Source organism: Acartia tonsa, chromosome 13 (assembly GCF_053477335.1).
Source record: "Acartia tonsa isolate MP-2025a chromosome 13, ASM5347733v1, whole genome shotgun sequence".
In the NCBI taxonomy this organism is placed as follows: Eukaryota; Metazoa; Arthropoda; class Copepoda; order Calanoida; family Acartiidae; genus Acartia; species Acartia tonsa.
In genome coordinates this window covers 21,913,703-21,939,290 of record NC_137272.1, presented here as the reverse complement: position 1 = coordinate 21,939,290, position 25,588 = coordinate 21,913,703, and the positions used below count along the sequence as shown (strand labels likewise).

Genomic DNA, 25,588 nt, shown 5'->3' with positions numbered 1-25,588 from the left:
AACGAATAATAAAACATTATTGTAAAATGTCCCGTTCATCCCTGCTATAACTAATGAAGAATTAAAATGAAACTTTTTATAAATATGCAGAAAAATTGGTAAGAAAAGTGCTTTATCTCTGCTATTCAGCTGCAGATTTTATTCTGCGACATAGCAAGCTCACCTTCACTTGCAAAGCAATGTTCAAAAGCACAAAAAATGATTGTTACATGCATCGCTAACAAGGCCTATATTTGCCAAAAAGAATTAAGCATCACCATTGAAAATAAATTTTAATCTTGGAATTTTTCAATAAGATTTTGTTGACACAGTTGAATGAACAGAAATAATTCAGAGTTACAAAAAATGATTGTTACATGCATCGCTAACAAGGCCTATATTTGCCAAAAAGAATCAAGCATCAACATGGGAAATAAAGTTTAATCTTGGAGCTTTGAAAAAAAGATAATTGTTTTGACACAGTGAATAAACACAAAGAGTGGGGGAACTCTAGCTCTATAGAAAATGCTTTGAATTTTGAAAGATTTAGGAATAAAAGACCCGAAGAACAATTTGCTGCTTGCACTTTTTTACCTTATAAAAATAAAAGAGGCTGCACTCTTAGTGTCTAGGGTATCTGTATTCAAAGGGGTATAGAATGGGCAGAAAAACAGCCTAAAACCATCCCAATAATGAAATCTAAAAATAAAACAGCCTAAAACCATCCAGGAACCCCCTAAGGAGAAGTCAACCAGTTCAGTAATTATTGAAAACTTTAACCATACTACTTAACATTATAGTATAGTTATTTTGACTTTATTAAAAATTGGTGGTAAAAGAGGTTTTCTTTATTAAAATTTTCAAAGTCCAAATGCATATATAAATAATATATATTTTGTTGACAGTTATTTTCAATAAGCCTGTCTGACTAGTACTTACATATACATTTTTTACAATGCAGGCACAAGGGTGGGTCTTAAGTTAAAGAATGACCGCCTGTCTGTCTGTGTGTTAAAGAAAGTTCTCGCTTACCGCCGAACCAACAAGGTTCTCCTTTACAATGAAGCGCTTCATAGGTCTAGGGAAGGTTTTTACTAATTTTGTGGAGGGTACCACCACCCTACCAAGAAAATCACCCCTGGAAAAATGACCCCCAATTTTTTTTTCATATGAAACTTAAGTTGAAAATAAGTATGGGTCTACTTCTCCCCCTCCCTTCCCCCTCCCTCCCCCCCAACCTCAAGTATATAGTATATCTAGGGACGTAGTCGATAGGCATATAAAAATAACAATTTTTAGTGATTTTTCAAAAAACAAGGAGTAGCAAATAATTATTATATTTACAAATATTTTTTATCCCTAGCCCGTGGATGTCCTTTTTTGGCAGGTGGTAAGTTGGCGACTAGGCGTGGCAGGGAAGCTTGAAAAGGTCAACAGATTGGACATCAGAATAATAATAAATGTCTCTATCTTCTGGATATCTTTCTATCTCAATATTTTATGAATAAACTAGTGAATGCGCCAATAGCATCTAGGGGCTCTGTATTCAAAGGGGGGGAAATTGGCTAGAAAAATATATTAAAATTCCAAGGAATATGAAAATCTTAAAAAGAAATACCATATAAAACCATACTGGGAACTACATAAAGCTTCCTTGAAAAGGATAACCCAATCAGTTGCATAAGTTATTGAAATATTAAGTTATGCCCTAATTATTTGAGTATTTATTAATCTAATTCTTTGAAGAAATAAGTGTAGAAAAAAAAAATTTATATGAACTATTTTTTTTCTAAAATGGTTGAACATGAATAAGTATAAGTATTGGTAATGTTAATTAGCCCTCAAGGTGTATAAAGTGTCGATATAATAACGCTAAAATTTTGATACAAGATCAATTATGTTTATAAGTGGTCATCGCTGACATATTAATTGATATAGAATACGTGGAAATATAGACAGGGGAAAATTTGTCGAGGATTTTAGATGCTAATAAGGACCTCATTTATTGGTCAATTCGAGCATCCAGTAGAAGGGGAGGGAATGACATTTACAGCGACATATTAATCAACGAAAATTATCACTACTCAAGAATCTTCAGAGTAAATTTATTTAAATCTCCAATAATTATAAACAAAGTTACACCTTTTCTACATTGACATTATTGGTTGAAAAATTAGAACACCATATTATCTATATTTTGACCTCCTTGTGGAATTTACACATGTAAAATTTTATCTTAACTAAACATCTTTAAGAATCATATACGTAGATTGGTTAATTAACAGGAGGAAAGAAAACATATATAGAAAAAAATATAATTAAGTACCCAATATCTACAAAAGGGTGATCTATAACCCGTAAAAAAACCTCTGTATTCGAAGGAGGGGGGGGGGGGGCAGATAAAGAGCCTAAAACTTTCCAGGGATATTTATGAAAATTATCAAAATGAAGAAATCTATTGGTTCAATTGTTAGCTAGATCTTAATTTACAAAAAAAACCTACTACTTTGTGCAATAGGTTTAAAGCGGAGCTTTTAAAAAATTAGGTATTTTACATCGGTATGTCATGTCAGAACATTGGGATTACTTAAATCAAAAGCCTTTTTAGGCATGATTGAATTGCCTGATCATTAAGAAAAATTGCTGACAAGTTACAGATCTTTACACGTACTAAAGTAATGTACATTTCTCAGAGAGAAAGGGGACAAAGGGTTGTAGAATAACGTTTTCTTATTGGTTGACTTAACTTTGGTATTTTCATCGAATTTTGATCTGTAGGTTCATAAAGTTTAGTGTCCAAACATTTCAACCACTAATTTAAATAACAGATGGTGTGATTTTGTGTATCATCATTGGGAATGTACATCAATTTAATGGCCAATGTCTTATCCCTTCAGATCACTGACATTTCTTCATTTTATGTAAAGAAATTTAAGTTAAGCATTCTTTGTTATTAAATTCTGATAACTAACCCAACACTAATTTGCTTAACAGACCACAAAAGGCGGTGTTTATTCAAAACTTCAGAAACAGCAGATTTAGCTAATTAAATCGTTTGTTTGGAAAAGATAGAAAACTATGTAGATAAAAAATAGCCAAATAGATTAATTGAAAGAGAGATAGATAGTAATTTGTTCAATTTTGCTAATCTGAAATATTGTCAGTTTTGTATACACATATATACATACAAATCTAAGAAAAGATGTAGATCAGAATAGATAGATAATCTCCTTATAATTAACACTTTATTAATATTTGTTAATATGCAGTTAATTTGAAGGCTATTGATTAATCAAACTCCTGAAAAGCTTACCAGAAAATTGGCCTATCCCGGTACATGTAAAGCAAGGTGTAGAACTTAATCGGTTCAGTGGTTAGAGATATCTTACACACAAAAAACTGTATAATAATATTTAGTTTTTACACTCCTAGCCTCCAGGACCAGCCATTTTCGAAATATTAACTCTAGTAGAATTTTTGTAAGCCCAAAAATTATAAAAAAAACGGCAGGTTTTGGGGGGAAAATTTATTTATTATGCACATTCCTCATTAATACTCTATTGTATAATCTCCATTCTTGAGATAATAAAGGAACAATAGAGCCCAAATTTTTATAAATTATTTTTCATTTCAGAAAGCTAATAATTATTACCCAGAAACAGATCAGGGATCTTAAGGGATAAGACAATTGATGTAAACCCATGATAAAAAATAAAATTACTCATTCTTAGGTATATGATTATTACTTGATAAATATGGACCAACTATCAAGATTTAAAAGAAGTATCCAAAGTTTAATTGAACAAACTTTGGGTACCAGAAAAATTTACAATCCAATGTCCCCTCCATCCCTGGTAACAAATACATACTGGACAAAGGTTTACATACTAAAAGGGGGGCTATTAACCCCCCCCCCCTCCCCCAAAATTATAGTTAAAATTTAAGAATTGACTTGATTAAGAAAACTTTAAATCTTTTTATTTATGTTATTGCTGCGCTACTCAAGGATACATTAAATATTGTTTAACAAATAAGCATGTATGCCATTAAAATTTGCTGAATTTTTAACCTGTAAAGCCCAATCCTTGAGCCTTACTGACCGACTAACCAGATAAAATCAGTGTGCCTTCACTTCCGCACATGTTTCACATAAACAAATCATTAGAATCGCAAATTATTACAACAGCACAAACTGCAACACCTACTTTGCTTCATTCTAATCGCTAACGACTCCTTCTAATCTATCCTATTTTTTATGCGATTTTTAAGTGCTATAATAAGCGGAACTGAGCGAACACCGATAATATCATTTTTCCTTTCGGGAACAATTTTAAACTAATCTTCTATATATTTAAACAATATAAAATTTTTAATGATAATTTAAAAACTAGTTTTAGAGAAAAAATATTTGTTTACACAATATTAATTACATATTAGATAAGATCAAAGCACTTAAGTACTAATCAACATAATTCTTTAATCATTATTGGAATTGCGTTATATGCTGGGATATGACAATGGCCGATACACGGATGTGCATTCCCAATCATTTTACACAAAAATAGAATTACCCCATCTGTAGAATACAATTTTTGCTGAAACGATTGAACACTCCTTAATGAACCAACCAATCAAATTCAATAAAAGTCCCCGAAGTTGTCGAGTCAACGAATAAGAAAACGCTACTATAAAACTTTGGGGACTAGTATAATAACAGCTCAAAGTTTCGTCCCTCCCACGGTTATATGTCAAATCACTATAATTCTTTCTGTTTGAAAAAAACTGCATAAAAATATAATTGTTGATATCAACAAACTTGCGAAAAAAAGTCGAATTCATAAAACATCTTTTTAATGCAGTAAGTTTTATTTGCAAAATCAACAAGTATGACTACATCCATAAATATCGTAGACTAAATGACATGGATACATATGACAAAGTGAATTAATGAGTAGATGTTAAGTATTAACAAATCAAATATAAATATACTAGCGGCTACGCCCCTAGGAGCCTCCAGTGACAATAAATCTGGGAGATACCCTCCCCCAAATTAGTTTAAAACCTTCCCTGGACCTATAAGAAGCTTAATTGTAAAAGAGAACCATATCGGTTCATCCGTTAGAGAGATCCTTCGATACAGACAAAAAAAAGCTTACTACTTTATATAATAGGATGTTTTAATATTTTTTAAAACTGTGACTGACAAAACAAGAAAATGATATACTGGATACTCATTGGTTTTGGGAATTCCCACTCAAGTTTCAGCCATCTATCTTAAATAGAAGCCTTGGAAGTTCCCCTAAAGTGTTTCTGACAGACATACAGACGGGCATTTCGAATGAAAAAGAAGCTTTGCTATAGAATAGTTATTTCTCGCAACATATTATAAACAGCTTTCCACGGATATAAAATGAACAATTATAAGATTAAAACCATTTTTTTAGCCCCGAGATGCCGAAGGCACGGGCTTAAAAACGGTTTTAATCTTATGAATTCACATTTTTATATTCGTAGAAAACTGGATATAGTATTATGTTAGACATTGTTTTTTCGTTTAAATGAAAACCGGTTCTAATCCACCGGATATAAATCGGTTTCGAATGAACACGAGAAAACATTTTACTCTAATTAGCATATTTTCTAAAAATCGCTTCACAGGTATAGGTACATAGGAAACAAATAATTCTTCTCAATAAATTATATAAGTTCAACATTCTAATAAAAAAAGATGTTTAGTGAATTGGGTTTTTAAGAATAGGCAGTGAATATTGCACACTTTAAAACTACAGGATTCAGTGATATATCAAGTGATGATAATTAAATTTTTTTTATTTCTAGGTGATATCTTCTGCCTTTGGTAACTTGTTGTCATTATAAAAATGATTAGGATTTAGAAAAATCTATAATTAATTATAGTTCACCCCACAGCAGAAAAAAGGGCCAAAGCTCTCGCTCCCCATCGCTGGTATACTGATCATAATGGGTGTCACACCGCCCCATAAAATAAAAATTTATTTTACTGTTATTTCCTTTTTTCATTCCCTCAATGCCCAACTAAGATTATTTTCATTTCTTTTTTAAAAACAAAATCGGAAATAGAGGTTCGACTTGCCCCCCTTACTTCCCTAAAGTCCACAAAGGGGACTCTAGGGGCGTAGCCACTGGTTACATATAAGAAGTTGGGAGTGAATTTATGTAGGTTTATGCAGTCTATGTATGTAATTCTCTTGTAAATGTATACAATACATGATATTTAAGAGAAATAAAAGATGAAAAACTTTGATATTCACAGTTCTTAAGAATTTAGATACTGTTACATAATTTCAGATAAAGGATTGAACAAATGTCCCCAAAGACAGAATTTTTGTTTAAAAGATTGGGGGAAGACTAATTTATCATCCATTCCAAGAATCCCTGGTCCTTTTTATATACTGCGGCTTCACCGTTAGCATTTAATTGTTCTCTATTTAAGGGCGTAATAATGTGCAAGTTAGCTAGCCTAAAACCCTTCAAAGACTCTAATTTAGAAAGAGGATTTATTTTTAATTCGTCAAAAAGACACAACACTTCGTCTAAATAATGATCATTTTAATAATGAATTTTTTTGTTCAGTTGCCAAATTCCTTTTCCCTGCATTCACAAGGTGCTTTAAAAAGAGGCTTTAAATCTTTTTTTCCCTAGTAATAATAAACACTTTTAACACTTAAGAATATAAAATTTGAATATTCGCGCATTTATAAAAAGTTAGAATAATTACAATTTTTGACCGCTGAAAGATCTTATTGTATATTTTAAGCATAATTCAAAGAGTTTGAACCCAGTAATAGTGTCTGACTGATTATGACGTAAGAAAAAAAATTAGCCAATGAGAGGTCATTATTGACCAATGGTAAAATTTATAGTGGCCTCTCATTGGCCAATTTTTTTTTCTTACGTCATAATCAGTCAGACACTATTACTGGGTTCAAACTCTTTGAATTATGCTTAAAATATACAATAAGATCTTTCAGCGGTCAAAAATTGTAATTATTCTAACTTTTTATAAAATATTATATAAAATCTTACGTCATAATCAGTCAGACACTATTACTAGGTTCAACGAGTTTAGATTAAAGTAGTAATTTTAAAACAAGGACACTTATTTATATTAACAAAAATGAAATAGTAAACTATTGTACAGTAAAATTGAGAAAAGCAGATGTTTATGGATAAGAAATCTTAATGTCATTAAAAAGGGGCATTATTTAAACTATCTTTGATATTATTACTTAAAAATATTTATTCAAATATATAAATTGGATATCTTTGCTATCTATCTATCTTTTCTTGATAACTAGATATCTTTTAAAGGAAGCAATCTTTTTTACCTAGGTAGCCATCTATTTTTTGCTGATCCATCCATATAACAGTAAAATGATGTCTCTGTGTCTGTGTGTGTGTGTGTGTTGCGAAGGATCTCGCTAACCGCTGAATATATACAATGAAGCTTCTCCTATGTCCAAGGAATGTTTACAAAAAAAAATTTCAAGGGGAATTTCAACCTTTCCTAGAAAAACAGTAAGTGAAACTACTAGTTATTAAGTATAGTAGTTATTTTGGACACCCTTAAAGTTACCTATGACCCCGTGGTAGCTCCCCTGCAGAGTTGCTAATTTCTTAGCGAATGGGAACCCATTTATATTCGTATTTGTTCAAGCCAACAATTTTAGGAGTCCCTACAAATCTACAAAAAAAAAATATTTTTTTTTAGCAGAATTATAAAAAAATACAACAATAATGAATAAAATCAATGGTTTCCCTCATGTTGCATCTGGACCAGATATGTAATTAGAAAAACGTATTTTTTTATGCTTAATTTAGGTTAAGTATAACATAACTTAGAGATAGGGCCCTGCAGGGTTAAATCTAACCACAGGGACTAGAAATATTTTTTTAGAATTAAAAAATAAGTGAGGTAGGGGGTTTGATAATTTTCTTATAACCATGGTCATGTTTTAGGCTATCAAAAAAAACTTCTAGCGGTAATTAAAAACAACAAATTTTATGTGCTATTACTACTAAAGTATAATATTGTCAGCATCGTGTTAACACTTAATTGAAGCCATGTCTTGGCCAATTTGAAAAAAAGGATTGGTGAAAAAAAACCGGACATAATGTTTGTTAACAAAAATGTTAAAAGGCTTAAGTGTTGACAATTATACTACACTTAGATAGACACAACGATACAGGGATAAGACAATGCATGATAAATATTTTTTTCCTCATATTTCAAATAAAAACACGAACGAAATTTCAGTGCTTACACTAGGTTAGGCTAGGTTAAGTAAAGATTAGACTTTTTTTTGCTTTTTAGGGAGTTCGACACTTTATTAAAAGGACAAATTTCTGTTTATTTAGATGGTAATTCATATAACGATTGGGTACAATGTAACATGCGTAGTATCTTCAAAGGTGCGTCTAATAATGTAAGTTCGTAAATATTTAGCATAAAAGAATTAAAGCAATTTTTTGTTCTGTCTAATATTAAGAGGTTTCGTGAATTCTAAAATGTTTAAGAAATATTTAGTCCAGTAAATCCATTTAAACAATGTTTAAATCAAATATTTCTCCCCCATAACTTAAAATTTTAAAGCCCCAAGTAGGTAGCCAGCTACCGTATATAATTTGAGTTATATTAATTGCTGTGTTAATAATTGTATTTAATTGACTTTTAATTGCAGATAATTAATGGCTTTTCTATATGTGCAGTTAGAAGCAGGGAGAAAGAGGACTTTAGACTGATACCCAAAAATATTTTCACCACATTTTCTTATTTGTTGGATCAAAAACATTGAGTACTTTTATTGAATTGGTTGTTTGATTCCATCTTAATATTTTCCAACCTCTTTCAACCATCAATTTTAATCCACAGATGTTTATCAACAATAGGAGTACCATAGACGTCCAAGGGGAGGGGTAATGGGGCGATTACCCCCCCCCCCCAATTTTTTTCATTTTACCCCTACCCTGGGGGTGCCGTAGGCACCCCCAACCATTAAGGAGGGGGTATTTACCCCCCCCAAACAATTTTGGGGGGATAAATACTCCCCCCAAAATAAAAAATCTCTAATGAAAAAATTTTTTGCGCGCTTCGCGCGCATTTTTAATACTATATATTTAATAAAATTTAAATTACCCCCCCCAAAAATTTTACCCCGGGGGTAAATTTTGGAGGGGGTAAACTAGATTTACCCCTGCCAAAAGTTTTTAGGGGGGGGTAATTACCCCCCCCCAAGCAAATTTTACCCCCGGGGTAAAAATTTTGGGGGGGGTAAAAAAATTTGCGGCGCGCTTCGCGCGCCATTTTACCCATCCCAAAAACGAATTACCCCCCCCTTAAAAAATTTTTACCCCCCCCCCCAAAAAAAAAGCTTGTACGCCCCTGAGGAGTACATCAATATATCAACCATTGTCTTATCCCTGAAGATCCCAGAGCTAGAAGTGTTACTCTAAATCTCCATAAAAAGTAATACATAGTAAAATTGCCAAGATTGTCTGAACATCTAGTTTTGAAATTTACACCCCTTTCAATTTTGAAGAGATTCGAACCCCACAATTTTATACCTTGTGTCGAGATTCCTGTAAGGATTAGGTAACACAGTAATTAACAGAAAGTTAATGAGTTTATTTTAAATACAGTGCATGTTAGCAATTTTGATATCAAACATTAAAAAGTATTATTCTGATATAATGATCTTGTAATGGTGATTCCTAGTACAACCAGCACTAAAAACACATTAAAAAGGGTTATTAAAAGGGTTTGTAATTATCCATGTTTTTCTATGGTATACTACACCCAAATATTCTATATTTCTTTACTATTAACAATAAGTACGGCGTGCGTTTTCCCCAAAAACAATATTGTTTGTCCTAACAATGATTTGAATATAGTTATTTTTCTATATCTGTTCATTTCATTTAGTACTTTTCAAACTCAGAGAGAGAGAGAGGGGACAATGGGGTGTTTATTACACTAGTCCCCAAAAAATTATAAAAACGGTTTCTTATTCGTTGTCTTAAAAACTTTGGAGAATTTAGTAAATTTTGATTGTTTGGTTAATTAGGTTGAGTATTCAAACTTCTCAACCACTAATTTTAATATTCAGACTGGGTAATTTTGTGTTTCATCATTAGGGATGTGCATCAATTTATCGGCCATTGCCTTATTACTTTAAATCCCTGTTTCATAGCACTCACCAATAAACAAAACAGAAACACACACACACACACACACACACACACACACAAACTCACACACACATGCACTTAAACAGAACAACCCCACAGGAGTCTTGTTCAATTTGGCCTAAACTTGGCGCCCTGATAACTTTTAGCACCCTGCAGGGTTCGTTAGGCGATTTAAAAAGAATATAGTTCAAACGCAAAAAAATACAAATGGTATCTCATAAAGTTTTCCGCCATTCAAGATAATCATTATTATTAAGACAAAATATATTGCTTTTATATTAGAGAGTGTAAACTAAAACGAGCAAATATGGCTTTTATAGTTAAATTTAAAAAAAAAGGTTTGGATGATTGGCTGATTATAACATTGATAATTAAACATTAATCAGGGATAAGACAATAGACAATAAATCAATCAAACCATCCCCAATTGTAATAAACAAAATTTTGCCTTTTGAAATTCATGTAAAGGAAAAATGGGCAAAGATTATTTGTATTTCATGGCCCTTCCCCCAAACATTTTTACATTCCACAGTTAAAAGAATTATTTAAAAAGTTTTACTTAATGTCCATTGCCATTTGCCTCCCTAGTATTAGCACTATAGGCATAAAACTAGAATGTAACACTATTCTAATAATTATATTGACTAATAAACCCGCCATACATTTTGTATGTATCTGAATACCAAAAAAGGGCAAAACACGATTTTATTATTGTCCTTTTAACGTTATTTCTGTTCTGAAAACGGTAGGGAATTGTTTAATGAAGAAAAAATCTATTTCAAATACGCATGGAGGGAGGGGACATTATAAGTTACACTAGTACTACTGCCCAAAGATGTATAAACGAGCTCTCTTATTCGTTGGCTCATAAACATGGCTCGAACTTTAGTGTCCTAACTTTTCTACTTATCTATAATACAAAGTAGAATGATGTTTGTTTGTCTGTCTGTCTGTTTGTTTGTAGCGAAGGATCTCGCTAACCGCTGAACCGATCGGGTTCTCATTTACAGGGTAGCTTCTCATAGGTCCCGGGAAGGTTAATAACTATTTTTTTGGGGGGTGGGACACCCCCAACCCCCCCAAAAAATGAAAAATACCCCCCCCCAAAAAAAAGAAAATTATATTTTTTTTTCTTTTTCAAAATAAAATTAAAATAGTGGGGACGGCTACCCCCCCCCCCCCAAAAAAAAAAAAAAATCTTTTAAATCTAAAATACGAAAAATTGGTTTGATCAAACCTCTTGGGGCAAAGCCTCTAGAGGCTAGGGGCGAAGCCGCTAGTAATCTACAAAATTAATAATTTTGTTTATTATTGAGATGTATATAAATTCATCTTGATTGTACTGTACCTTAAGATCCCAGAAAATATTGTTGAATTGTTGTTGCTGCGCTATTTATGAACATAATTGTCCTTGTTTTATCTAACATAAACATATTATGGACGGAGGGGACAATGGACTGATAATTGCACTAGTGGTGGTACCCAAAGTTTAAACCAAGTATTTATATTTGATAACTAAAAAACTTTTGGTAATTCTCTTGCACTTTGATTGGTTGATTCCTAAACTACTAGTGTACAGATTTTCAACCCTAATTATAGTCTACATAAGGAGTGATTTACTTTATCATCATTGGGGATGTACATATATCATCCATTGTCTTATACATTATTCCTCTTAATTGGATAAAATTTATAATCCATTGTTCTCGTTTTGTTAGACTTCTGTATGAAGAAAAGAGTTTCAGTTCGAGAAGAATTAAAACACTCCCCATAAAACCATATTATAACATAGAATTTACAATTCAAAGGTATAAGTAAGTCGATTAACAGATCTATAGTATAGATGTATATACAGATAGCTACCTGCCCCCCTTTTCAAAGGACCTTTTTTGTCTGCTAGCAAATTGTTTTCTGCTACTTGGCTGTGTTAATATTCCCGACACTATTGGTCGATTTTCAAAGACCCAATTGAAAGTTGGCACAAGGTCCTTGGGATGAGGAAATACAGTTATTTAAGCCCTTCCCTCTCTAGTGTTTTACTCTAATTGTCAATTTATATTAACCAATTAAAAGGTGAAATGAAAAAGCCAATAAAAATTATTTTTAATTTGGAAGTTTAAAAGGGTGTAGAATGTAAAAGGTACATGTACAAATCAAACGTTGCTGCATACTTTCTAGTATATCAAAATCTATTGTATTCAAAATAAATTCAGCAATACAAGGATAGGTAAATTGTAAACAAAATTATATCCAGTTATAAGGTTTGATAATTTAATACTAACTCTCTACGATTTCTATAGGAGAGGAATGTTCGAAAACTACCTAAAGACAAACATTTATGGTCTTAAATTTAGTGAAGGAGTTGGTGAGGTGGATTTTGTCTTTCATTGACCTCTCCTTTTTCCCTGAGGAAAAAATGGGGTAATAAATCAGCTGTTGTTGAATATGATCATAATTACCATTCTCTCTCCCCCCAACAACCCCTACGGGGCATCCGCAATCAACAAACCTTTTTTCAACCCGAAGCAGTGAAAAAAGTTCTCAAAACAAAAAGGTAGTCTTTTAATAAATTTATTTTGTGTATCTGTAAAACGCATGAATGGAAAAGACATATAACCACGTAAAGTTATTCGATGGCTCAAAACTTTGGGTACTTTTATAAAAATTTTAATTGGTTCATTCAATCATTGATGTTCTAATAAATATATTAAGTATAACCCAGACAACTAGCTGGATACAGTGTTCGACACCTTTGATAACAAATTGATCTCTGTTCTTTTGTAGCGACTTGGCTGTAATAATATTCTCGACGCTATTGGCTGATACTTAAAGACCAATTAAAACTCAGCACAGGGTCCACTTGGTGGGGACATTCAGTTATTAAACCCCTTAACCCTCTATTGTTTTACTTTAATGAGGTTCTAACATTTCAATCATTCAATTTCAACATCTATTTTACTTTTATTTTTATAAAACTAGTTCACTCTCTTGCTATGACAGAATTATAATGTAGTGTGTTATAGAATAAATCAGTTTCATGAATAAATTCTAATTACTCCATATCTCCTATGTATTCAAGATATGAATAAAACCATTGAAAAAAACGAAGCTTTTCTATTATAATTGTCGATCATTATGTCCATCAGTATGTAACAGATAGGCTTTATTGTTGATGTAGGCATGTTAGAATTGTCTTATCGATTTTAAACTTTGCATGATAAATCCTGTAACAGTTTATTTAAAGCATTTTTTTATGATTTTACCAGAAAGTCCGTATGTCCCTTGAAAACAACTTTTGTATTATAAGATTAAGTATTCTATTCATCTGATTTTTGGAACAATGATTCCTAGGACGACAAGGTACAATATTATAAACAAAGTATCTCTTTAAATAAGTTCCTAAAAGGTAAGTTTGTCTTTAAACAGTTTCCTTTATTTAATAAATTTTGCAACACATTTTTATCTAATTTTGTATAGACCTTTGAGTTAATATTCTGCTAATTAAGTTTTGACACTCTACTTAAGTGTTAATGTTCGTTTGTTCTACAGTCTGATATTTAAAGCTTCGTTTTAATGGATATTGCCATTTTTAATGTCTTAAAGAAAATCCAAATAAAGTAAATCTTAATTTGTAGAAAGTTAAATTTAAAACCTCAAAGAAAACGATTTAAATTTATATATAGAGCAAAGTCAAAAAGTTTTAAAATCGGTTGTTTTACATCTGAGCAAAAAAGATGTCTTAGTGTATGTCTGTCTTGCCTTTTAATATATCTAAAACGGCAGGCAAATGGTCAGGGATCTTGAGGGATAAGACAATGGAAGTTAAATTGATCCCGAATGTTAATATCATCCTTAGTGTTTTTAAAACCTTAAATTTAGAGCCAACGATACATAAGAGTAAAGCACTAGAGGGAGAAAGGGATAACTAACTGTATCTCCCCATCACACATGTCCTTGTGCCGACTCTTAATTAGGTCGTTGAAAATCTACCAAAGGTGTTGGAAAAATTAACATAGCCAAGTAACAGAAAACAATTTGGTTGCAGACGAAAAAGGTCATTGAAAAGGGGAGGAAGTTATTATAGATCTGTTAACGATACCATAACAATTATAGTCCATTGTCCCCTCCCTATCTTGCAAAAATCAGCTGATTTAGCTTGGCGGCTTTCTTGTTTTTGACAGATTTTTAAAATTCCAATACAACTATGTATTTACTGGCAAAATTTGTTTTGGTTTGAAATTTATTTTAGCCCATAAATTGTTATTTTTGCTTTTGCTACCTAGTGCAGGATTGTATAAACATAAAATTTTCTGGATAATCCAATTAAATATCAAACTTTTAAACTTTTTTTTCAACCAAGTTTTTATGTTAAATTGGTTTTAAAAAGAATATTTTTATTTAAGTTTTTTCTATATATTATATAAATTTTCTATATATATACTAGCAGCTTTGCCCCTAGCCTCTAGGGACTTCGACCCAAGAGGTATTGGGAAGTCCCCCTCCTAGAAAAACGAAAAAAAAAATTAGGGGGGGGGGGTATTGGTATTTTCCCAACAAAATAGGTTAAAACCTCCATAAGACCAGTAGGTATATTTCCTAATGAGTAGAACCCAATCGGTTCAGGCAGACGAAGAAAGTAACTCAATGTGAAGTCATAAAAATGAGGGATTATCGATATCTTTTTTAGGGGTTTTCTTTCTCACTCCTCCTCTCCTCATCCCTCATTTTTATGACGTCAGAATTTATTTTTCAGCGACTTTCTTCGTCTTCTCGGTTCAGCAGATACCAAGATCTTAAACTGTAGACATACAAACATCGGTCTACTTTGTATTAAAGAATATTTGGGTATAGTTCTTTCCACGACATCCCTCCATAAGGAGCGATTCTTCGTATTTTTAAAATGGCTTTTTATAGGTTATTTTAGGTTAGGTTAGGTTATATTGTGTTAGGTGATTGCCCCATAGGGTTGGGTAATTGGCCCCGCAGGGTTAGAGCCCCCCGCAGGGGCTAGAAATAGGAGAAAAGCTACTGTGAAAAATACGAAGAATCGCTCCTTATGGAGGGATGTCGTGGAAAGGACTATACCCGAATATTTTACTATTGCATGTGTGTGTGTCAATTTGGCTCAAACATTGATAAGTTAAGTAACAAGACCCCCCCCCCCCCCTCCCCATTGAAGGTGCCTCTATAACAAATCCACAAATAGTTATCATACATATTACATATACTTTATATATACCAAATCTCACAATAATGAAAAAGTGTAAATAAACACTAAAAATACCTTTAAATAATGAATATGTATGATAAGATGGTTTGCTGTAAAAACAGCCAAACTTTATGGGAAAAAGAGAATTAATGCTAGGCCTATACAGATACTTATTTAAAACTATTCTAAACTTTTTTCTCTCCATAGAAAATTGTCTATAATACGATGTGATAAGACATCCAAAATAGCTGTTAGACTTAGTTTTAGGTAATTTTGTCTGTAACGAATAAACATACATACAACTACTTGTAATATTTATAACCACGAAATTCTGTAATACAATGTTCTTGGGGGTGTAAAACCCCCCCACACTTCCCTTTAAAATTATCTTATCTCAACACGCCCATTTTAACTCCATGTCAGTCTGTCTGCACGTCTTTAGAGGCGTGAGTCTACATAATTTACTTTTTAAGTGTTTATCTATCCACTAGTTGCTTCGCCCCTAGCATCTTAGGATGGGTTGGGGAGATCAGGAAAATGGACTAAAACCACCACATTTTTAGAGCTTCCCTTAGAAGTACAACCAAGTCGGGCCAGCAATTTCCGAGATCTTAAGCATTATACACAAAAAAGCCTTACTACTTTATATTACAGGATATACGTCTGTCTGTCTGTCCGTCTGTATATCTATCTAAAACAAACATAATATGACCTTTAAGTTTTGAAAAAATGTGAAAAACAAGTCCACAATCAACTGAGCTTTAAAAAGCTAAAAAGTATATACATCAAAAAGTAAATTAGTAAAACAATTATGGCAAATTTTTTAACAACATCAGGCCTATATAAGCATATGTGTCTATATGTGTGTGTGTGTGAATTTGTACCAGTCTGGGCTAGTGTGTGTGTATACGTGCGAGAATCATCTCTGTTTTTACAAGTAACCCTGTTTGACAAAAAGAGAGTAAGAGTGACAGACCGACGTACAAAAATTATCTATAATGTAGCCTCGCTACTTAAAATATGATACAAGGCAAATGTTTTATAGAAACAGTTTTGTATCAGACGATAATAATTGCATATTAAGAGATGTTCATTCAAAAAAGCAGAAAATTCCAAATTTAGTTTGTTTAGGTTTGAACAGTAGTCAGTTTATCGAGTGGTTATCCATCTACCTCTTTAACCTCATCCCCTCGGTCTACCCTCCTTCTGGATGAAAGAAATGACCAAGAAATGAGGCCAATAACAGCAATAAATATAATACAAATTTTCCCCTAATAAATATATTCTATATCCATTATAATTTCTAACTTTTTTTGTAAGGAAAATTTGTCTATAATACGATAAGATTTCTAGTAAACTGGCTTTGCTAAACAGAGACAAATCGTATTTGAGAAATTTTCATTTGGAATTTAAGATTTTGTTAGAAAATAACGTTGAAGTGATATTCTCCCAAATGATAAAAAGTACAAAAATGAAAAAATGAAAAAATCAGCCATATGACGTCATAAAAATGAGGAATTATCCATCTCTTTTTTTGAGGTTTTCTTTCTCACAACTCCTCTCTCTCTTTCTGATTTCTATGACGTCACGTGGCCGATTTTTTGAGACACTTTGTAAAGGTTCACAAAAATCCGCATTGAAAGAACACTTTTCTAGGTAAGATTACAATTAGCGCATGCGGAGTACGTAGGATCAAGTCAGGTTTGGGGTAACCTTTGTAACCTCCAGGTAAAGGACTGCTACACTGCCAAGGGAGGGAGGAGACAATGGACTTTTAGCTACACTAGTACCAAGATTCTGCATTGAAAGAACACTTTTCTAGGTTAGATTACGATTTGCCTATGAGGAGAACATAAGATCAAGTCAGTTTTGGGGTAACCTTGGTAACCTCCAGGTAAAGGACTGCTACACTGCACAGGGAGAGAGGAGACAATGGAAAGGACACATTAGGTGGCTCATAATTTGATTGGTAGGTTCCAAACTAGTAGTGTCCAAACTTTCAATCAATAATTTTAATGTAATAAAGAGATAATTTTGTTTATCATCATTGGAATTGTAATCAAACGTTGTACATTGTTTTGTCTGAAGCTAAAAATATCTAAAGAAATTCTGGTCCTAATTGGATCTACTTTTCAGGGTATCTTTATAAATTTAGGGTGGTTTTCGTCAATTTTCCGTCATCCCCTAGAGGCTATTAGCGAAAAAACCATATATTTTAAAAAAGAATCCAGCTCTGAACTGGACTTGATCCATTCTGCATGTAAATGGCGGGAATGATACAAAGGAAGCAGCGTGTTTAGAACTAGTTGTAGACATATTTGTGCACAGCTGATCAAAGTGTGTTTAGAACTAGTTGTAGACATATTTGTGCACAGCTGATCAAAGTGTGTTTAGAACTAGTTGTAGACATATTTGTGCACAGCTGATCAAAGTGTGTTCAGAACTAGTTGTAGACATATTTGTGCACAGCTGATCAAAGTGTGTTTAGAACTAGTTGTAGACATATTTGTGCACAGCTGATCAAAGTGTGTTCAGAACTAGTTGTAGACATATTTGTGCACAGCTGATCAAAGTATGTTTAGAACAAGTAGTACACATATTTGTGCACAGCTGATCAAAGTGTCTTTAGAACTAGTTGTAGACTTATTTGACACAGCTAATCAAATTATGTTTAGATCTAGTTGTAGACATATTTGTGCACAGCTGATCAAAGTATGTTTAGAACTAGTTGTAGACATATTTGTGCACAGCTGATCAAAGTGTCTTTAGAACTAGTTGTAGACTTATTTGACACAGCTAATCAAATTATGTTTAGATCTAGTTGTAGACATATTTGTGCACAGCTGATCAAAGTATGTTTAGAACTAGTTGTAGACATATTTGTGCACAGCTGATCAAAGTGTCTTTAGAACTAGTTGTAGACTTATTTGACACAGCTAATCAAATTATGTTTAGATCTAGTTGTAGACATATTTGTGCACAGCTGATCAAAGTATGTTTAGAACTAGTTGTAGACATATTTGTGCACAGCTGATCAAAGTGTCTTTAGAACTAGTTGTAGACTTATTTGACACAGCTAATCAAATTATGTTTAGATCTAGTTGTAGACATATTTGTGCACAGCTGATCAAAGTATGTTTAGAACTAGTTGTAGACATATTTGTGCACAGCTGATCAAAGTGTCTTTAGAACTAGTTGTAGACTTATTTGACACAGCTAATCAAATTATGTTTAGATCTAGTTGTAGACATATTTGTGCACAGCTGATCAAAGTATGTTTAGAACTAGTTGTAGACATATTTGTGCACAGCTGATCAAAGTGTCTTTAGAACTAGTTGTAGACTTATTTGACACAGCTAATCAAATTATGTTTAGATCTAGTTGTAGACATATTTGTGCATAGCTGATCAAAGTATGTTTAGAACTAGTTGTAGACATATTTGTGCACAGCTAACCAATTATTTTTCATTCAAGTAGTATAATAAATACCATAAAAAAGGTACATACAGTAGTTTTGTAAGTCTATTGTCATGTCATTGAGAGTAAGCATATGGGGAATGTCTTTACCAATCAGCAGGCCTCATTCTTTACAATGAACAATAAGGGAAGCTCCTTATAGTGTCTAATCAAAAATGACTTCATACAATACAAATGACCAATGAAATGCCAGTATACTTTGTAATTACCCAATGCTAAAATGCATACTGGCCTATCATTGGTCATTAGTATTGTATGACGTCATTTTTAGTGGGCACTATAATCTGCTTCACAATTAGGAGTTCCAAATAAAGGACTTACAATCAAAGGATCGATTGGATTAAATATATATATATATATATATATGATTTAACATAGAATGAATAACCAAAAGTTATAGGTAATACACTGTGATTCAAAAAAACTGCGTTATATTCTTTATTGTAACTTTACTACTTTTATGGAAAAACTTTGAAAATTTGCATTTAAAGTTTGCAATTAGCACCCAAGAGCTTTAATGGTATGTAAAATATATGTTTGCATATACATATACAGTACACTGTTAGACTATAGGGCAGTTATTATATCATCATGATAATCATAAGACAATAGGCGGCAAATTGATTGATTTATGATAAACAATATTACCCCTTCTGTTGATTAGATTTATTGGTGGTAAAGTTTGGACACTAGAAATTTGTAGAAATCAATCAAGATTTCAGAAAAGTCTCAAAATATTATCAACCAACGAATTAAAGAACATGTTTATTTTAATTTTGTTCAATTCTATTTTGAAATTTTTGGAAGAGGTTTGGTGAATTTTAACTTTGAATTTTGTGGAAAGGTTTCGTGATTTTTCATAGAAAATTAAACATTTTAACAAAACGATAAATGAGATTAATGGCGCACGGAAGGGGGGGGGGGGGGTCTCGCACCTTCTAAATCAAAATTTAAGAAGAACTGACTTCCCCTTTTTTTCAACCCCGAAAGGTTTCACACTCCCGTAGTGAATAGCTGTTCAAGCTAATAAAGAACAAATACTGAAAATTCTAGCAAAATTAAGTCATCATACATTAAAAAAAAGTTTACTAGTTATTACTCACCACTGTTTCTTGACTGTTTGCCGCTATTTTCAGCCGCCGCCGCTTCTTTAGCCGCTCTCTCGTTGTCTCCGGCGGCTTTCAGATTATCCGCAGCTCTCTTAAAGCTGGCTCCGTCCATCTCGGAGAGATCTGATTCAGACAGCGAACGTGAGGTTAAGCCGTTTCCTAAAATTTCAATATATTCGTTTAAATTCTATTTTTTTGTCGAAATGCTCTTTTTTTAATTAACATTATCGGTCTGGCTAACGGTAGAAAACAATGTCTTTTAATTCGGATATCTCTATATCACAGTTCCTCTGTATAAATTAACAAAAATGTAAAAGCTTTCTTATTTATTGTAGAATCTTTAGAATGTTTGGATCATGGAAAGAAAACGAAGTTGTGGCTTTCATCGTATTTTTACAGTAGATTTTCTCCTATTTCTAGCACCTGTGGTACAATCATTAACTTTGACCTAACCTATCGAAAGTTACTGTGAAAATACGACGAAACCCACTACTTCGTTTTCTTTCCATGATTCGAATATTTAAACAATCATTATACCTAGCGCATAATTAACTTTTATAAATAGCATTTACCCAAATTCTACATTATAGTTTATTGAAAAGAAAGTAACAACCAATTTTGACTGAATGAAAGGCTAAAAGCAAAAAATAACGGAAATAATCAATGAAAAAAAGCATAAAAGACGATCATTGATAGGTTAGTTTGACTAAAACAAAATTTACCTTGTATGGCCTTTATTTCAGCTAGCACCATATTTCTATATTCCTCCACACTGTTTGTGTTTATGTCCTAAAAAAAGTAAACATATAGAAGCTTTGCTTCTTAAAGTAATCAAAATTATCAACGACATTAAGTTATTTTAGTATGTAGGGAGTTAAAAATGGTAAAGTTTTTTGGTATTATTTTATTTTAATTATATTTAAACATACATACAATAATTTTGACTAGGGAATTTTTTTGGGGTTGAATCATTGAATTTTAAAAAGTTATAAACATTTCCAAAAACATAAAATGCAAAACATAATATTTTAGTGTTGCATTGAATGTCAACATATCATGTTCTATCATATGGAACTACGGACTTTCTCTTATTAATCATAGAGTTGCTATGCTTTCAAAAATTGTAACAAACTGAATCATCATGCCATTTTGAAATGACAATTCCTGCATCTTAGGACGTACTGACCCTAATTAAAAAAAAGCTTCGCTCTTAAAAATGTCACTTTTTACCTTAGTTTTAAGAATTTGATCATGTAAAGACATTTCATCCATAGACCTTTCTGCACTAGACCTAAAATTAAATAAACAACATTAGTTTTTATAAAAACTTGCGCATTTGTAAAAATTGTAATGAAACCAGGACGAATATATACAGTGTGTTTTTTTTTATAAGAACTTTTTTGAAAGCAATTTTACCCCACTTATAGTTATCAGAATTTAATGATTAATGGCTTATTTTCTTCGTTTTTTAAGGGAAATTATGAAACAACCAAAAAAAATTACAGTTTTTGTTGAAAAAGTACAGTAAAGTTGAAAATTAAAAACTTAGGTGTCAACATCTAAAAATGGTTTTAGCGCATTTTTCTTATGTTCAAATATTCTACCTTTTGCAAGAATGGCTGCAAAACGCTTCAAAGTTGAGATAAAGAGCTATAAATTTATACAGATACTATTGGGGACATGTACTAGAATAGGTCAAAGTTTGAAGGCCATATCTCAATCAGGGAGAAAGTACTGGCCCCCAAAAGTCGACTACTGAAAATCCAATTTTGAGCATAAGAAAAATGCGCTAAAACCATTTTTAGATGTTGTCACCTAAGTTTTTAATTTTCAACTTTACTGTACTTTTTCAACAAAAACTGTAATTTTTTTTGGTTGTTTCATAATTTCCCTTAAATAAGCCATTAATCATTAAATTCTGATAACTATAAGTGGGGTAAAATTGCTTTCAAAAAAGTTCTCATAAAAAAAACACACTGTATAACAGTTGCAATTTGCAAAGCAATAATCTAAAAATAGGTAGAGAGAGAGGGGACAATGGACTCTTTATTACACTAGTCCCCAAAGTTTTATAATATCGTTTTCTTCTTCGTTTGGGGACTTTAGTGAATTTTGATTGGTTGATTCATTAAGTTGAGTGTTCACCTTAACGGCCATTGTCTTAGCCTTTTAGATCCCTGCAAAATAGGGTTTTTAACTAATCAATATAAGTAGAAATTTCATGTTTCTTGGGACTGGGATATTCAACCCTTCCTATCCATTCAGGGCTCTTCTAGCTTTTACTTAACCTGGCCTATTTTATAAGCATAAAAAATACTCGTTTTTTTCTAAAAATATTCATTTGTGGTCAAAATGCGATTTAAGGGAAACTCCATCATAGCTTTTTTTTAACAAGAGGTAAAATAGATATTCCTAGAAGCAGATTACAGTGCCTAAAAAATAACGCCATACAAGACAAATAAACAACTATAGACCAGTATGCATTGCAATTGATCAGTCTGGTCTGTCATAAGTAATTTTTATTTTTTTTAAGGCACATAAGCTGTTTCATATTCCTATGGTGCCGTAAACCCTTCAACGTGGATTAAAAGAAATGTATGGGAATGTGTATAAAAGAAAATAACCTTCATAGTATCTATAAATATGCGCATTAATTGGAAAATATATTTGACCTAGACCTAAAAATACCACATTCTCAAATTACCTCGTTGAGAAAACACTGGGTTTCCTAATTTTCTTGCCAGGTAGCTTTTTTAACTGGGTCAGATGGACAGGCTGGCTGCCTGCAGCACCGCTACTGGAACCATGTCCCTCCAGGAGGTCTTCCTCGCCCTCGTCGAGTTCTAGGAGGTCATGGTCCAACAGTTGAGCCTCACTTGTACGATGTCTATGCTTGCTTCCTACAAAAAAATTAAATTAATTATTTCTTAATGTAACATATAATATTATTGGTACAAATTATGTTTATATTTTTATAAATTCTAATGAATACATCCCCCTTACAATGAAAAAGCTAAGACATATATGACAAAATTCTATTGTATTTAGCCTCAAAATTGTTCTAAATCGGATGAAAAGAAATTAGATAAGCCAAATTAGAGACAGACACTTTTTTAAGCCCATCGTTCTAGTGGTCTAGAGGTAAAGCCTAAACAAATGATTTTTTTCCAAAATCTTTATATTGATGGAAAAGGGAAATCATGGTGCTTTATTTTTTTTTTTTTATAAATAAAGTGATATATTTTGTAAACCAATTCTAATATAAATCACGCAACCTTGCTTAATAAAAATAATTTTTACCTAGAATATTTTGAACCTCTAGGTCCTGGCTTGTGACTGAACCAATACTAAGTGCACTTCTAGGGCGTGGGGGCAGGTCATACTCCCGTCTGAAAATAACAGTAAAGTTAGTACAGTGAGTTTTTAGCTAGTTCAAATTAGATAATAAAAATATATATTATAATTCTGAATTTTGGAAGTTATTATCAATAAAAATACCTGATGGCAATATTATGAATCTTGGGAAGGCTGGGGGATGGCGGGATCGAGTTCTCGTCCCTTGTGGCAGTGGTCAGAATTGTCCTAATACTAGGGGAGTTGGACACATTGCGTAGCCGCGGAGAATCATGGGGCCTCCTTGGTGAGGTTCTGAAACAAAAAAGGTTTTAATCTATAATACAAAGTAAAACGATGTCTGTCTGTTTGTGTGTTTGTTTGTGTGTTTGTCTGTTTGTTTGTCTGTTTGTTTGTAGCAAAGGATCTCGCTAACCGCTGAACCGATCGGGTTCTCCTTTACAGGGTAGCTTCTCACAGGTCCCGGGAAGGTTTATAACTATTTTCTCGGGGGGTTGGACACCCCCAACCCCCCCTAGAGGCTAGGGGCAAAGCCGCTAGTAATAAAAAAACTAGTTGCTTTTCTCTAATAAAAAAATAATATAGCCTGAAACCATTCAAGGATCTATATAGAGATTCTCTTAAATGGAGAACCAAATCTATTCCAAGGTCAGGGAGATCTTAAGCTACTAACAAAAAAAACTATACTTCTTTATATAATAGGATAAGAAGGATAAAAACAGAATATTGAATTTGTTGCAAAATGTCCATGAATTTCAATCAATAGCAACACCCTACAGACAACTAATCATTTAAGTCAACTAGAAGTTGACATTGCAAATCAATCAATCAAAGTCTGCTCCTATTCAATGGAAAAGCTACCTGTCACGTGACTGACAAACCATTAATTTTCTTTGTGGATAAAACTACAATGTACACCAAATCAAATTTCTATTAAATGCATTACACCAGACAACTCAATTCCTACCTCATTGGCGAATACTTGATCCTCTTGGGTATTGGTGACTGGGGCAATGTCGGCTTCGCTTGATAACTCTGCTCGGATGCCGCGGCGTGTTTAGGAGAAATGGCGGGAACAATGCGCGGCTCTCCGTTCAAATTCCCGACATAGTGGAAATCGTCCAACATAAAGGTTTTCGGGCTTGAGCTGAAAATAATTTAGAATAGATTAGTTAAAGACTTTGATATTATCAACTAAAGTATTTTGTAAAAAAATTATTTTGTTTCATTGGATTTAATAAAAAAAATATTTTGTTTATTGGATTTAATAAATATTTACCTTTGATCATTACCAATATGTTTTGGGGCTGGTTTTGATTTGTGTTTCTTGTTTTTGAGAACTTTCTTCTTATAATTGACCCAGTCCATTTCATCAATAAAATCTCCTAAAATGCACAATAGCTCTAAATGAAGATTTTTAGGCAAAAAAATTAGATGAAAATAGTTGGAACATAATTTTCCTTAAATAAATATCATTAAATTTTGCTTATAAGTCTTAGTTAAATATAACAAATTTAATAAATTCATTTACTACAAAATAATGATTTATAACTGAGAAATTGCATTTAAGAATTAAAAGATTATGAAAATTAATTCAATTTTAATAATTTTGAAAATTAAATTAGATTATAAACTTGAAAAAAAATTGAATTAAAATACAAAACAGAATGATAATATGATATATATTTGTATTTACAAAGGGGTAAAATCTGAACTGGAGCTTCTTTAGGAAAAGTTAGATTCATAAGAGTGCTTTAGCAACAACCCAAGAGACATAAAAAATGTAAAAGTCTGGATGATGGAGTGGGGGGGGGGGAGTATGTAGTATGGTCCACTGAGCGATTTAATAGCTTTTGGTGAAATTTTTTTACCTTTGACATGTTTTAGCTGTTCATCATCTTGCAGGTTACCGCTGGTCGGTCTATCACCACTTCTTGGCCTCCCTCCACTATTGGGTCGTATCTGACCGCCGCTATTTGGCCGGCTACCGCTTCCTGGGCGGCCGTGACCGCCACTTGATGGTCTACCTTCCATTCCTGAAAATACATTTTATTTAAGTGGTAGGTTAGCTAACTTTTTTTTTATCTATCAACCTCTTAGTTTGTCCCTCTATCTTTCTGTCTGGCTGATCATTCTGTCAACTATTTGATTTACTATCTATAATTCTCTTTGTTAAATTAAAACTAAAATACTCTCATGTTTAATATAACAGCCAAAATTACATATAAATGCC

The 25,588-nt window shown here is 32.5% G+C and overlaps 1 protein-coding gene across 3 annotated transcripts in view; it reads right to left on the bottom strand.

Annotated features, from left to right (window-relative positions):
- LOC145304022 (uncharacterized) overlaps positions 1–25,588 on the bottom strand; it is a 528,912-nt gene that overhangs the window by 312,694 nt on the left and 190,630 nt on the right. For all 3 annotated transcript variants that reach the window (XM_080145773.1, XM_080145774.1, XM_080145775.1), the window contains 9 exons: positions 25,227–25,391; positions 24,635–24,740; positions 24,323–24,502; positions 23,500–23,649; positions 23,302–23,390; positions 22,706–22,901; positions 21,232–21,292; positions 20,724–20,790; positions 19,996–20,160 (listed from right to left, as the gene is read on the bottom strand). In XM_080145773.1, coding sequence (XP_080001899.1) covers positions 19,996–20,160; positions 20,724–20,790; positions 21,232–21,292; positions 22,706–22,901; positions 23,302–23,390; positions 23,500–23,649; positions 24,323–24,502; positions 24,635–24,740; positions 25,227–25,391 — 1,179 coding nt within the window. The remainder of the gene's footprint in view (positions 1–19,995; positions 20,161–20,723; positions 20,791–21,231; positions 21,293–22,705; positions 22,902–23,301; positions 23,391–23,499; positions 23,650–24,322; positions 24,503–24,634; positions 24,741–25,226; positions 25,392–25,588) is intronic.